The sequence below is a fragment of the Thrips palmi genome, unplaced genomic scaffold, assembly GCF_012932325.1.
Source record: "Thrips palmi isolate BJ-2018 unplaced genomic scaffold, TpBJ-2018v1 HiC_scaffold_4, whole genome shotgun sequence".
Lineage (NCBI taxonomy): Eukaryota > Metazoa > Arthropoda > Insecta > Thysanoptera > Thripidae > Thrips > Thrips palmi.
In genome coordinates, this window is record NW_023144631.1 from 4,903,174 (window position 1) to 4,915,958 (window position 12,785).

At 41.9% G+C, this 12,785-nt stretch overlaps 3 protein-coding genes across 3 annotated transcripts; 2 read left to right on the forward strand and 1 right to left on the reverse strand.

Annotated features, from left to right (window-relative positions):
- The first annotated feature begins 1,017 nt into the window (after positions 1–1,017).
- On the forward strand, positions 1,018–3,237 carry LOC117649704 (putative nuclease HARBI1). The gene is made up of 4 exons (XM_034392675.1): positions 1,018–1,507; positions 1,649–1,884; positions 1,969–2,298; positions 2,376–3,237. The coding sequence occupies exons 2-4, from the start codon at positions 1,651–1,653 to the stop codon at positions 2,925–2,927; spliced, it is 1,116 nt and encodes a 371-aa protein (XP_034248566.1). The 5' UTR covers positions 1,018–1,507; positions 1,649–1,650; the 3' UTR covers positions 2,928–3,237.
- Positions 3,238–3,484: 247 nt separating this feature from the next.
- Positions 3,485–5,634, reverse strand: LOC117649705. Its single transcript, XM_034392676.1, has 7 exons — positions 5,237–5,634; positions 4,665–4,854; positions 4,392–4,577; positions 4,220–4,310; positions 4,001–4,132; positions 3,797–3,915; positions 3,485–3,711 (listed from the first exon to the last, which is right to left on the reverse strand). Exons 1-7 carry the CDS (start codon positions 5,257–5,259, stop codon positions 3,502–3,504), a joined length of 951 nt encoding a protein of 316 aa, XP_034248567.1. The 5' UTR covers positions 5,260–5,634; the 3' UTR covers positions 3,485–3,501.
- Positions 5,635–5,842: 208 nt separating this feature from the next.
- Positions 5,843–12,233, forward strand: LOC117650059 (reticulophagy regulator 3). The gene is made up of 8 exons (XM_034393337.1): positions 5,843–6,485; positions 6,945–7,106; positions 7,208–7,313; positions 7,404–7,581; positions 7,679–7,846; positions 8,316–8,407; positions 8,504–8,710; positions 8,803–12,233. Exons 1-8 carry the CDS (start codon positions 6,274–6,276, stop codon positions 9,067–9,069), a joined length of 1,392 nt encoding a protein of 463 aa, XP_034249228.1. The 5' UTR covers positions 5,843–6,273; the 3' UTR covers positions 9,070–12,233.
- The last annotated feature ends 552 nt before the right edge of the window (positions 12,234–12,785 follow it).

Genomic DNA, 12,785 nt, shown 5'->3' on the forward strand with positions numbered 1-12,785 from the left:
TTTCGTTATTTTGCGACGCGCGGCAAATCTGATGGAGACAAACAAGAGCTTTTTCAAAAAGAGGGAAGCAGATTAGACAGTGTCGCGACGTTGCGTTGCCATTACGTCGCGGTCTTATCGGGCGAGCATTTTTTATGGTTTCCAGTCGTCGGAAACAATGAGAGTAACGACACAGCCGGAACGGCGAGATCATTATTGAAGATTGTAGTCCTGGCGGTTGGGTTGTCAGGTATACTACCTCGTGACGGGTACCTTGGGGGTGTGGGAGGTGGGAGAAAGCGAGGGAGGGAAAGAGAGGGAGAGAAAGGGAAAGAGAGAGGGAGAGAGAGAGGGGGGGGGGGGGGAGACCTGGCGGTGAGGGGTGGGTCACTCACCTCACCCTGCCCGGCCGAGCCGGACCCAAACCCGACCCAAACCGCCTGGGATCGGGTTGAAGCAATGAACCGAGTGCCTGCGATGGCGATGGCCACCTGAGTGTTTCAAAATGATCGGACAAAGCCCTCCCCCCTCCCCGTCCCGGTTGGCATCACCTGTTCAGCACAGCAGCGCGGGCGGTTGCTACGGCCAGCTACGGCGCAACCCCCCTCCCTCGCCTTGACCTTGCAAGGCACGCCCGAACACATTATTTATGCTTCACTTCACTTCCCGCGCCTGCCCCTCGCTCTCTATTCCCTTGTTAAAAGTATGCCCGTTCACGTACGGCGCCCTTGCAGTGGGGAACTCCCAACTCCCACCCACAAGGCGAGCAAACATTACGGCGAGGGCCTTGGCGCCTTGACGCCTTGGCAGCGTCGAAATGCAGTCACGCCCTGATAGGGCCAGGCCTCTGCCCTGGGCCTGCCCTGGCCTGCCCAGCCAGGGTGGAGAGAGATGAAGGCCGAATACCAATTTTGAACGATCTAGCGAAAGAACATAGAAAGTTTCCGCTCTGCAGCGCGAATGCGAATCTTTCAGCGAGAGCCAAGCAAGGTGGGGTGTGGGGTGGGCGCGGAGGGAACTCCACGAGCCTTTGGAGGTGGCGCTCGCAAAGCGAAAAACAAGCCCTCCACTTTCGGCCGTGACTCATCGCGGTGCCATTCGACTCCTGGTCCTGGAAAGGCGCGTGTTTGGGGGAAGCCGAGTATCCGTGCCCGAGAAGCCCAAGGTTAAAGGAGTTGAGCTATGAGGAGCGCAATCAACCCATTGCTAGCGCTGCCTTGGCTGTCGCTGTCGCTGCGCTAAGCTGCCTGGACTGGAATTCTGTAAAACTAGCGACATCTCTCGGTATCGGTAAGTCGGCATTTACCGACTCCCGCCAAAAGTTATCGAAACCGCCATTCTGTACACTGCGTTACCGACTATCGAGTCGGTCGTCTGTCGCTAGTCGACTCGATAATTATCGGGCTCCCAAGACCGCCCGATAAGTGTTACCGACGGGGCGTTGTGACAGCTAGGCTGTCAAACCATTCTCAAACATTCGTTCTTAGTTGAGTGAATTGAAGAGTTTTTGAACCAAGAAAGTCACCAGGTACGAGTGGTTGCTAGGCAAGCTTCTGTTATGCATTCCTGTTTGAATTTGAACTACGTCTTACGCCGCTGCTTGTTTTGTTTTCGTTTTGCGAGGTTATGGTCGTTTGTTGTTTACTAATTGTGTATTTCCATCTCTTAGGAATGGCTTTGGGATACGCCGCGTTCGACTTGATGTACCTAGAACATCGTGTTCAACGATTGGAACGTAAAGTCGAGACAAGAGCGTGGAGGGACACTCATGATCCTTTTGAACTTCATGATGATCGGTTCATTAAATTGTTTCGTCTGAGCCCAGACTTGGCTACAGAACTGGTGGAAGAACTGCGTCCTGCACTGGAACGTCAGCGGCCCTATGGAATTTCTGTAGAGCATCAGGTAAAATTTTTGGAAACTCTACTCTGTTAACTTTGCTTGCATTTTTGTCAGCATCCTCAGATGTGTGCGTGCCTTGTATTGCAGGTGTTGGCTGCGTTAAGGTTCTATGCCACAGGATCATATCAAGAAGCTGTTGGAGAGTCATATGATCTTGCACTCAGCCAGCCCTCTATTAGCCGTTGTGTGAGGGATGTAACAAACGCCATTAATCAGCGACTTCTCCGAAGATGGGTGAAGTTTCCTATGACTCCTAATGATCGTTATGCAGCCAAGTTGAAATTCCAGAATGCACCTCAGCCTTTTCCGGGAGCAATTGGTGCCATGGATTGCACTTACATTCATATTTTGGGTCCGAGTCAAAATGAAGAAGCCTTTGTAAACCACCATGGTGATCACACCCTCAACGTCCAAGCTGTGAGTCAATTTCTTTGTCGGTCAGATAAACCTCAGCACCACGACACCTCCCCTGTGATAATTGTTTGGTTTTTCAGATTTGTGACCCTGACTTTAAGCTGTTGAATGTGAATGCTCGCTATCCTGGTGCCAGAAATGATTATTTCATTTGGAGCAACTCAGCAGCTCAGCGAGCCATGAGGCGCCTGTATCAAAATGGTGAACGAGAAACCTGGCTTATAGGAGATGATGGCTATTTTGTAGAACCTTGGTTAATGACACCTTTGAAGCATGAAAGGGTTGGCACTCCAAGGTTTCGTTATAATGAAGCCTTGTGCAAAGCCAGATGTGTTATTGAGCGGTGCTTTGGTGTCTTCAAAGCACAGTTCAGGTGTTTATCTGCTCAGAGGAAATTGATGTATGATCCAGAAATGGCGGGCAAAATAGTTAATGCATGTGCTGTATTACACAACATGAGATTGGAAAATAATTTGCATGATGTGGAAGTTGATCCAGAAGAAGTAGAACTTCATCGTCGAGCTCATCGACCCAACCCAAGAGATGAGAGAGATGACAATGATCAGCCTCTGACTATGAGGGCTCAAGGGATAAGGGTTCAAGAGCGTCTAATAGCCAGGCACTACTCTTAAAAGTGTATGGCGCTCCTTGTGGAATGTGTCTGCAGCTTTTGGGAAGGAGAACAAAATATGCCCGTCTTTCTGTTTTTTACTGTATTTACAACAAAAGGGGTTGATACGTGTTTTAGGAGTTGCTGCTCCCTAACTAGCCTCGTATTGACTCAAGGCTGACTGTGATCATCTATGTCTGACCCCTTTCAATATTCATGAAATGAAAATGGAAGGAGCCCAAGTTTTGTGATATGTTTTTAGTGCCCTCTTGGAGCACCATGTGAGCGCACTCTAAATGTCTTATGGTGAAAGGCTGCACCAACATATTATGGTGGAGATTTTCTCCACAATACAAACAAAATTCGACAAAATATCTATCAGGTACAATGAATTTTGAGAGGAACATTATGAAGTAAGCTGCACCATCATAATATGGAGACCTGCCATTGTAAGACTTCTAGAGTGTCTTTTTTTATACTGGCCCTGTACTCCACTTTCCGAATTATTTTGGTGTTCATATATAATGTATGATTGAATAAAGAAAGAAAGTGACAATATTTTTTGTATTTTATTTATTTATTTATTCTATTTTCTACTAGAGTTGATTTAATTTATCTAATAACAGAGTCATAACATCCGTCATTTTCCCATACGCAGTCATTAATCTCTCATCGTTTTGAGCTTGCAGCTCAATCCGCCGCTGCTCATTGGCAGCCTGCAAAAGTGCTGCGTCCCCTTGCTTTTGTGCTGCCTCCGCCTGCATTTGTGCAGCCTCAGCTTGTTTCATTGCTGCCTCTGCAAGAAGCTGCAAAAATATAAGACACAAATTAAGAAACTTTTGGTCGAACTTTGATGGTAAATTCCATGTCACTCATGAAAAGTAAATTTACCTGCATCGCTGCGGTCTGGTTACCACACAGCTCTTGAAAATTCTTCCTCGCAACCTCTAGTTGCACCCCGATCCGCTCCTTGCTTGGATTTTTGGGGTTCTTTGGCTTTCTTTGAGTTTCTGTAAGAAAAGTAAAGTAGTTGTAATAAAACGAAAGGAAGAATAAAGACTTTACTCCACTTGCAGCTGCTGTTAATTCACATACTGGTTTGGGATGCAGTCTGTTGCTGTTGTCTTCTCAAAAATGTTGAAGTCCCACTTGTGGTTGGCTTAGGCTCCTCCTGATCCTGATCCTGATCAACCCAGTCAGCACCCTCAATCTGATTGTCCAAGGTACCTGAAAAAACAAAAAGTTTGAGCCAATTTTGGTTGTACTTGGTGAATCCTAATCTTCAGATCAAAGCTGTAATATTTTCATACTTACAAATTGTGGATTGGTCATCCATATTTTCCAATTGTTCACTATCCAACTCTACAAGTATGACCTCTCCATTGACTAGTCTCTGCTGCAGCTCCTGGCAACGTTAAAAGAAAGAATTAGGACGGAAGAGAATTGTGGTTGTGGAATGTTATTTTTCAATACTTCATGAACCTACATTTTCTTCCACTAGGGTGTCGAGCACCGCACTGCCCTCTGAATACTCTTTTCCATAGATTGCCACCACCTTTTGCTCCAGCTCGGTGAGAGGTATGGTGGTGATCTCCTTATTCCCTGTTGCTGCCCGATCCTTCCGGTTCCCAGCAGCTTTTGCTGTAGCCTTCGACTTGATATCTCGCCAGCTCTGTGCAGTTACAAACACTTATGAATTCTTAATACAAACCGACTAAGGGTCATATATTGTAAGGTACACTAATATAAAAACACTTACCACTTGCCACTGCTCTACCTCTTTCCTCCCGCCCAACTTATTTAGGATCCCAGCAAGCTCCTCCCACATCTCCTCCCTTGTCCGGGTCCCATCATAGCCCATTTGGGCTCCCCGGGCAAACTTTGGGTGCTCACACATGTATCGCACCATTTCCTTGGTTTGAGCAGCATTGATTCTGCTGCAGCGAGTCCTGTTGATTTACAGAGATATTCATTAGATTCTAAGAAACAATGACGCACTTTCCCTTTTTCTCATATTTTTAATAGATTCCTACTTTACAGCATCATTTTTTAATGGAGAGATAGTTAATATCATAATCCAAACTGATACAATTGGTGCACTTTGCACTCTGTTCAAAAACAATATTTCTACTCACTAAGCGGACAATTTTTGTACCTGCTAGATGCAGTTTTGTGCACATCAAAATCCAAAGACAAAATTGTATCTTAACAGAGAAAAATAGTATTTACAGAGACAGGAGCCAAATTGTCTTTGAATTCACATGTGCACACAACCTACAAAATTGTGGGCATTTAGTGTGTAGCTGCTGACAAAATATAGGAGCTACTTACTTTTTAGATGATTCAGCAGACATTTTTCACTTCAAAATACACCAAAGAAAAATAAAGACAATAAACCTAACACACTTCTCTACGGGCACTTCTCACGAACAACGACTTCTCTCCAACACAAACAGAGCAGACGCCTCAACAAGTTCAAACCTGCCCAACCGCATTCGTCATCACCATTCCTGATCACTCCCGCATGTCTCGTTTGCTGATTGGCCCAGCCGTCGTAGCCTCACGCGGGGAGGCACGCAGTCGCTACCGACGAGCTGACGTCACGGATCTCTCGGTTGCAGTATCGATCCTCGGTAAAGCACGAGTACAGAATGGCAGATTCGATAGTGGTCGGTAACGCAACCGATGTGCCTCGATAACTTACCGATACCGAGAGATGTCGCTAGTGTGTACAGAATTCCAGTCCTAGCGCCTGGTGCCCGGTGGACGGGAAGCCTCGTCCCGTCTCTGTCGGAGAACCAAACGCTGAGTCAGAGCGGCTGGTGACAACGCCAAAGTCTCCACGGCCCGCCAGTCGAGCTGCCAGCCTGGGGCCTTTCAACGACATGCTGATGGTGCTGGGACTTCTCTGTGGGCCTTGTGTTCAAAGCTTGCGTTGAATTAGGCGTTGCCAAGGGCCCAGTAGTGTTCCTGGGCTCGGCGAGTTAGGGTTATTTGCCGTGCATGTGTTGGCACCACTGCGAGGCCTCGCTGAGGACTGTTCTCTGCTCGGCAGCGGCGAAATCATCTGACGACGTTCTGCTTTTGTTTGTCAATAAGTTGTGTGGTGTGCGAGATCGCGAAAAGTGGAATGACGAGAATGATTCTTCAGACCAGTGTGTGAAATGTTATAGACGCGTACGCAGGATAATGAACCTGTCAATGTGAACTGTTCGCCTAGTTGCACGCGCGTGAAAAGTGACTGTTCAGTGTCGAAATCAAGCTGGTGTTCGTCGTCTGAGTGCGTCGGTGAATGAATACACGCAAAAGCGTCTGTCTCTTCCTCTTCGCCTTGGTCCCCAGAGCCAGCAGAGGAAAGCCCACTGACCATGGCTGTGTTGAACGGCTTGCTGGGCAAGCTCTTGAAATATGCCAGGGGGACTCCAGACCAGAGTGCCTCGCGACCCCCAACTCGTGAGGAAAACCTTTCGAGAGCTTTGGGGAAAGTTGAGCCCTACGTCGTCTGGCTGCAGAGCATCCTCATTTGGGAGAACACCTCGTACACTCTGTTTGCCTATGCCATCTTCAATTTTTTGTTTTGGTAAGTGGATGGTATGTGAGACTGCCTGTCGTTTTCATTTGCGCTCGCCAGGAATGCGATGTCATTCTGTGTCCTCCAAGGTTAGTTTTGTGAAAGGGTAGCTAGGTGTTGTCATATGACCTGTAGGAGGCCATTGCTATTTGTAAACAAAGAAAAAAAGTTTGTTTGGGCCTGGGTTGTAAAAGAAATTTGTCCCAGTTCTTGTAGTGTTTTCATAAGTTACTTTAAGTTCATGACTTTGTCTACTGTGCTCCCATACTTTGAAATTAACATCTGTAGCAGTATGTTTGTAGGGTGCTTCAGTGCATTGTAGAGACCATATTGTTGTTGTTGAAAATAGAGATTTGTTGAATGACTTCTTCGACGGAGACACTCTGAATCAAGATGAAAGAAACCGTTTCCATTTAATTCCCCAAACCTTGCCTTGTTTTGACATTTTGCCTTTGCTGTTTTATACAGGTTCGTTGTTAGTTTAGACTTCAGGTTTTACTTCCTGCTCTTCACTACCACATTGGTTGTGGTGGTTATTGAAATGTGGGTTGACAAAGTGTGGCCTGAAATTCGTGTTCCCCAGCCTGCAGAGCAGGGGGACAACGAAGGATGGACACCTCTTCACCCTGGGTGAGAAAAATTTGATACTTCTTGTAGTGCTATTTATAGTTTTACGGTGTGGTTGAGGAATGTCTTCAACATCGCTCATTTGGTTCTGTTATTCATTTCAGTGTGCTGAGTGCTCCTGAGCTCAGTCACTACTTGAACAAAGCTATGCAGTTTGTTCACAATCAATATTTATGGCTTCATAGTTTAAGAAATGAGCAGCCAGGGATGGTAAGTCTGTCAATCTCTTTTGAAATGATTTTGAAAGTGATTGCTATGCAGAACATGAATAATTCAAACATATTTTTAATTTTTTCTTAGTTTTGTGGTCTTATGTCCATTGGATGCCTCATCCTCATGTGGATTGGGCGATCTATCTCTGGAACAACCTTACTTTACATCATCTGCATGTCTCTATTAATGATCCCTGGAATCTGCATTCACGTCTTGCCCACTGCCTCTCAAGTGGACTGGCAGAGCCGCTTGCTGGGATCAAAGGGTAAATAAATGTGCAATTCTTCAGCTTCTACAGTTACCTGCTGACAAAATTTTGATGGATTAGGTATATTTGTAAAGTATTTTTTTCCCCCTTGTAGATAATGCAGGTGATGATGTGGATGAATACTTACCGGAACAGACCGGCTCAAATATGGTGCTTCTTGAAAAAGCTGTTGAGCCAGACCACTCGGACCACGAGGATGAAGATGACTTCAATATTCCTCCAGCTGAATTGCTTCATGTGGAGGACATGACTGACTCAGGCGGTAAGTAACTTAAATTATGAATTTATTTTTTAAAAATAGGTCTATGAAGAAACATAAAAGAATATCATTGATAAATTGTTGGGGGGGAGATGAAGGTTTTATTCACTATTCTTCAAGGCTGTTTTCAAAAGTGTTAGGTTTAGAAAGAGAGGAGTTTACCCTATCCTCTTCTTCATTATTGCGTACAGTAGGTTATCCAATGTGGGCCCAATCCTTTACTGTTACAAATGAATACTCAATCAACTTATCAATGGAATTCCAATTAAAAATGTCTGCCGTACTTATTCAACAGAACTACCCCTTTGTTGTTCCTGTTTCAACCAAAAGGCATCTTTCCTAATCTCCTTCAAGTTCCCTCCCGTACCCCCTCCATCCTTCTCAAACAGGTGTCCAATATACATCACCCTCGGGTAAAGTGTATGCTGTCATGATTATGCTTCAAGCTAATTTCAATACTCTTATTCCCCAGCCCCGTCACTTACTTTTATTAGTGGAATCACTGCCATGCCAGCCCCAGAGGACCTTAGTCTGGATGGCACTGACTTCAGTTTTGAGATTCCGGTAAGATTAACTCCTCATTTATTAATATGTGCCCTATGTGAGATTTACTATTATTATTACAAACTGTACTATGAATGTTTTCTTTATTTTCTGCAGGTAACTGAAAAGAAGGCGTCGCCTTTAGCTCACCAAACCAAAAGAAAGAATCATACTTCATCATCAATGAATGTAGATACTAACAGTTCTGATAGTGATGAAAGTATTTCACTGCCAGAAAATGAAAATGTTGGGATTCATTTCCAAACCCGCCACTTTAAAAGAGAGAGCTCCTCTGAGGAAGAGAGCGGACCGCCCAGAAATAAGGTATGTATTATCTATTTATTTTCCATGCTAGCTTGTTTTGGGGCCGTGGTCACAGCCAATAACACGATATTCAATCCAAAATTTTTTTTCAGAGGCCCATGGAAGTTCCCAGAAAGAGTTCCTCTGGGTCTGTGGCCGATGCTGCTGCAGCTGTGCTTTCCTACTCCTCAGCTGGGGCACTCAACCTTGCTTCACTTGGTGCTTCAATGGGACAAAGTCTCATATCATCTGTCATAAGCAGTAAACCAGCCCAGAGTACTCGCTCTGTTCCTGTTAAGGAAGAAGTAGAAGAAGATGACTCTTTTTCGGACACTGATGGTTTTGAAATGATCTCTCAGGATGAGTTTGCAAACTTGTAACACACTTGAGCAACCATGTAGAGTCACTTGTAAATGAGTGCAGGCTTTAAGTCAGTTCTTATTGCTTACTGTTTGTGTTGCATTACCGCTTTCAAGCCCATGGTACTTTACGCTCGAGTCCATTCATAATTTATTTAAAAACATTACCTTGTAGTAGAATTGCAGTTGTTATTTAGTCTCTCTTTTCATTTTACCTGTGATGAAATGATATGGAATTAATTCTATTTCATATCATTAGCTGTTATTTTATTTTACCTTTTCCCCAAGTTGATAAGCGGTAATTGTGTTTGAATGAGCCTGCTTACATTGCACTTAAACTAGTTTTTAATTTTACTTAATGGCTAAGTGGTTTCTGCTTGGTAATGCAATCTACAGTTTTAGTGTAACTCCTTTTAATTTTAGCTGGAAAAATTTTGTATGTCCTAAATGCATGTTTAAATCTTTCAAACACTTGTATCTTATGAAATTTGTGGGGAGTAGATCCTCATGTCATTATTACCAATAACATTTTACATCCAAGCCAAGCATTCAACAGATTGTCTTTTTCTTTTCTAAACTGAAGCAGATATACAAGTGTAATGTAAGAAATTAACTTAAAAACCTCAGAAAAAAATGTTATAAAATAGAAAACCAATACAATACAATGTACCACTAAAGTGATTGTGAGGTGACTTTTCAAGTTTTCTTTTTTGAATCCAGATAACCAGTGGATTGCTTCTGTACCATTCTTACATGGTTTCACAAAAGATATTTAAAAAAAAGGGAAGCTTTAAGTTTTATAGATTTATCAAATAAGGAAGAGAATGTTTTGATTGTTTCTATTTAAGCAGTGTGATGTGAATGGATCGCCTATCGTATGATGGCATTCCAATCCAATGAAACTACCGCTTTACATGTTTTGCACTTTGATTCAACTAAACTTAATGATGACAATAACCACAGGTTTTCTTCCACTTTGTTTTGTGAGTATGTTTTTCCTTAGGACTGCTTCAAATGTGAATAATGTACATTGCTTTTAGTTGATGACAATGGAAATAATGTGATCATTTTTGTTTGCTTTTATCACCGATAGCCTGTGTTTTATTAGAAAGCATTTTCCATTTGAAAAAATGATTCTGTCTGCCTTTTGGCTTACTACCCACCCACATCAGCATTGGTTTTTGTAAATACTCCTTTGCTGTACTCCATGATGGAACAAGGTTAATTTTTTGTCTTGCTTGTCCCTAGAAGGAGAGATCTAAGTTCTGTGATAGACTGCGCACTGATTCCAAATAACTACATCCTAGTTGCTGTGCTTTATCTTTTTTATATTCCAGTGGAATCTGAGATGTCACTGTGCACCTTACTGTTTGATGTGTTTAAAACTAATTTTTACATGCTTGTGATTTCGGTCATTGAGTGTCATGTTTTCATTTCCTGTGGATGGGACTCTTTACATTGTGCACAGTACCCAAATCTCATGATAACCTAGCAAAGCTTCCTTCTTCAGACATTCTTTAAATTATTTTTCTATCTTATCAGGTGCAAATTTAAAATCTTTATTTTGTTTAACATTTGTTCACTCTTGACTATTACACTTAAAAAGTTACTGGTCATCCCTTTCTGCCCCAAGCTTATTTTTCAGTGCCACCACAGGAAGCACTTTGTTTTGTTTCAACCACTGCTTTTGTTTTTATTCCTTCTGTGAATAATATCACTGGGAAAACATGTTAACCTTGGGGTTGGCTTTTTATTTGAGAACTCCTAGTTTGGTGCTTTTGGTTGTGTGACAAGTATGAGGAGTAGCCTATACATGTCTTTTCTGTGCATTAAGAAATTAAGGCACTTAATCTCAAGTAAGGCATTATTGACTTCTCACTATTTATGTTGCCAGTCCATGTGTAATTTTGTGCCATCAAAATGTAATCTTGATTCTATTTAGATTTGCCAATGCAGTAAAACCAACAAAAACAAACTGAAAGAAAACAAGAAAAAATGTATAGTTTATACTCTTATTTTGCTGTCACATATTTTAAAACAAAAAAAGGAACAAAACAAAAAAAAATCAACCATGTGTGAAAACCTATAAAGATAGGAAATGGGGTTTATATTTTTATGACTGAGGTGCTTGAATGTTCAAACACAAGATTTGTAGTTTTGTGACCAGTGCATTTGTTGGCATATGTAATACTGCTTGCTCAGATTTCAAACACTACTATTTGATATTGATGTTGGGCCAAATTTATCCTGTAACTCTTTCTTCATATACAATCTACACTTTCTCTTCACAGTTTTGGCATTTTGACGTGCCCTGTAAGACATGCACCAGCCTTTTCATCACTGTGCTGTAAAATATTGCAAAATCCTTTCCAAATTTTGTCCTGTTAAGTGCTCATTATTGGCTCATATACTGTCAACGGTTTGGGGAGAGAAAGAAAATCTTTCTTGAAGTAGAAGAGCATTTATTGTCCCTTCCGTGTCATACTGCTTTAGTTTTAAGTCTTATCTATTTAACTGTGTAGGTGAGATGAATGAGCAGCCTCTTCCTCTTAAATTAAGTTATTGTTTCTCTTTGTTCTTAATTTGAGTTAATAATTACTTGGTAGTGTTTGTTTGTTTGTTTGTATGTTTCTCATGTATTATCCAATGTGATGCTGAACAAAGGGAAAATCTTCAAATCAAATTATCATTTTTTTGTTGTGTGCTGTGTTGGAGTATATTGATGTAGCCTGTGCTTGTGTAGAAGTTAGACGCGGATTAATCACCAGAGCGGGATTATGCTGCATTAGGAAACTGTGTGGAATTATTTTTATTTTTATCTAGCAATTCAAATCTGAATTGAGTCAGAGATGCAACAATGAGTAAACAGACAAGCAATGGCTGTGATGTAGTTATAGTTTACAAGTAACCATGAAATAGGTTGAAATCAGATATGAAGATGTGAGGTATTGTGTATTGTGAAACTTCTTGATTCTGCCATTAATTCTCACCAGAAGAGTACCCTGAATTTATTCTAACTGAGGTGATTGAATGTTTATTTCTGATTTTCCTTTTGTGAATAAGAAGTCTCATTTATTCTGTGTGTGGTAGCATTGAAATGTAAATGACTAGTCAAATGTAAATTACTTAGTAGCAGTGATACCACTGTGATTTTTTTGTTGTTGTAGTTTTTCCTTTAGTACAACGTTTAGACCATATCATTGAAAATTTATTAGGAAAAATGTTGCGCTGCACTTTTAGGACGTACCATATTCTTTGAAATTCTACCTAAGTTCTGACTTTATTTTTTTGTCTGGATAATGAACCACATCAACCCCTAAAATTTCATTAGTGTGATTTGTTGCTCCTTCTTTATTCGTTTTAAAGTAATCTTTCCATGATGGTAAAGTATTTGAGCGCTTTTCCATGATGGTAAAGTATTTGAGCGCTTGACTCTGTAGAAATGTTGCTTAGGTGTACTATCTGCTTCTGTTTCCTTGATGTATTACAAATCTCTTATTTCAACATGAGTAGTTTGTAGTAAAAATAATTTCCATTAGCTGGATTACTTTTGCATGTTTACATTTCAATTTTTGCAGCATCAGTGGGAGCCAATGTTTCCTTAAAGGAATCTTCTAACATTTTTTCTCCCCTTCATTTCTTATTGACTGCTTTCTTTGGAACCATTTTGACCCAGTGTGTTTCCGAACACACACCAGTATTTAAAACCAACCCTCCAGGAAACATTTTGCACAGGT

Bases quoted from the DNA above. Each gene is read 5' to 3' on its own strand.
- LOC117649704 (XM_034392675.1), top strand. From the start codon at position 1,651: ATGGCTTTGGGATACGCCGCGTTCGACTTGATGTACCTAGAACATCGT. The intron at 1,885-1,968 runs GTAAAATTTTTG...CTTGTATTGCAG, and splicing joins GAATTTCTGTAGAGCATCAG to GTGTTGGCTGCGTTAAGGTT. The intron at 2,299-2,375 runs GTGAGTCAATTT...TTGGTTTTTCAG, and splicing joins ACACCCTCAACGTCCAAGCT to ATTTGTGACCCTGACTTTAA.
- LOC117649705 (XM_034392676.1), bottom strand. From the start codon at position 5,259: ATGTCTGCTGAATCATCTAAAAA. The intron at 4,855-5,236 runs GTAAGTAGCTCC...GTAAATCAACAG, and splicing joins TCTGCTGAATCATCTAAAAA to GACTCGCTGCAGCAGAATCA. The intron at 4,578-4,664 runs GTAAGTGTTTTT...GTAACTGCACAG, and splicing joins AGGTAGAGCAGTGGCAAGTG to AGCTGGCGAGATATCAAGTC.
- LOC117650059 (XM_034393337.1), top strand. From the start codon at position 6,274: ATGGCTGTGTTGAACGGCTTGCTGGGCAAGCTCTTGAAATATGCCAGG. The intron at 7,107-7,207 runs GTGAGAAAAATT...TATTCATTTCAG, and splicing joins TGGACACCTCTTCACCCTGG to TGTGCTGAGTGCTCCTGAGC. The intron at 7,847-8,315 runs GTAAGTAACTTA...CTTATTCCCCAG, and splicing joins GGACATGACTGACTCAGGCG to CCCCGTCACTTACTTTTATT.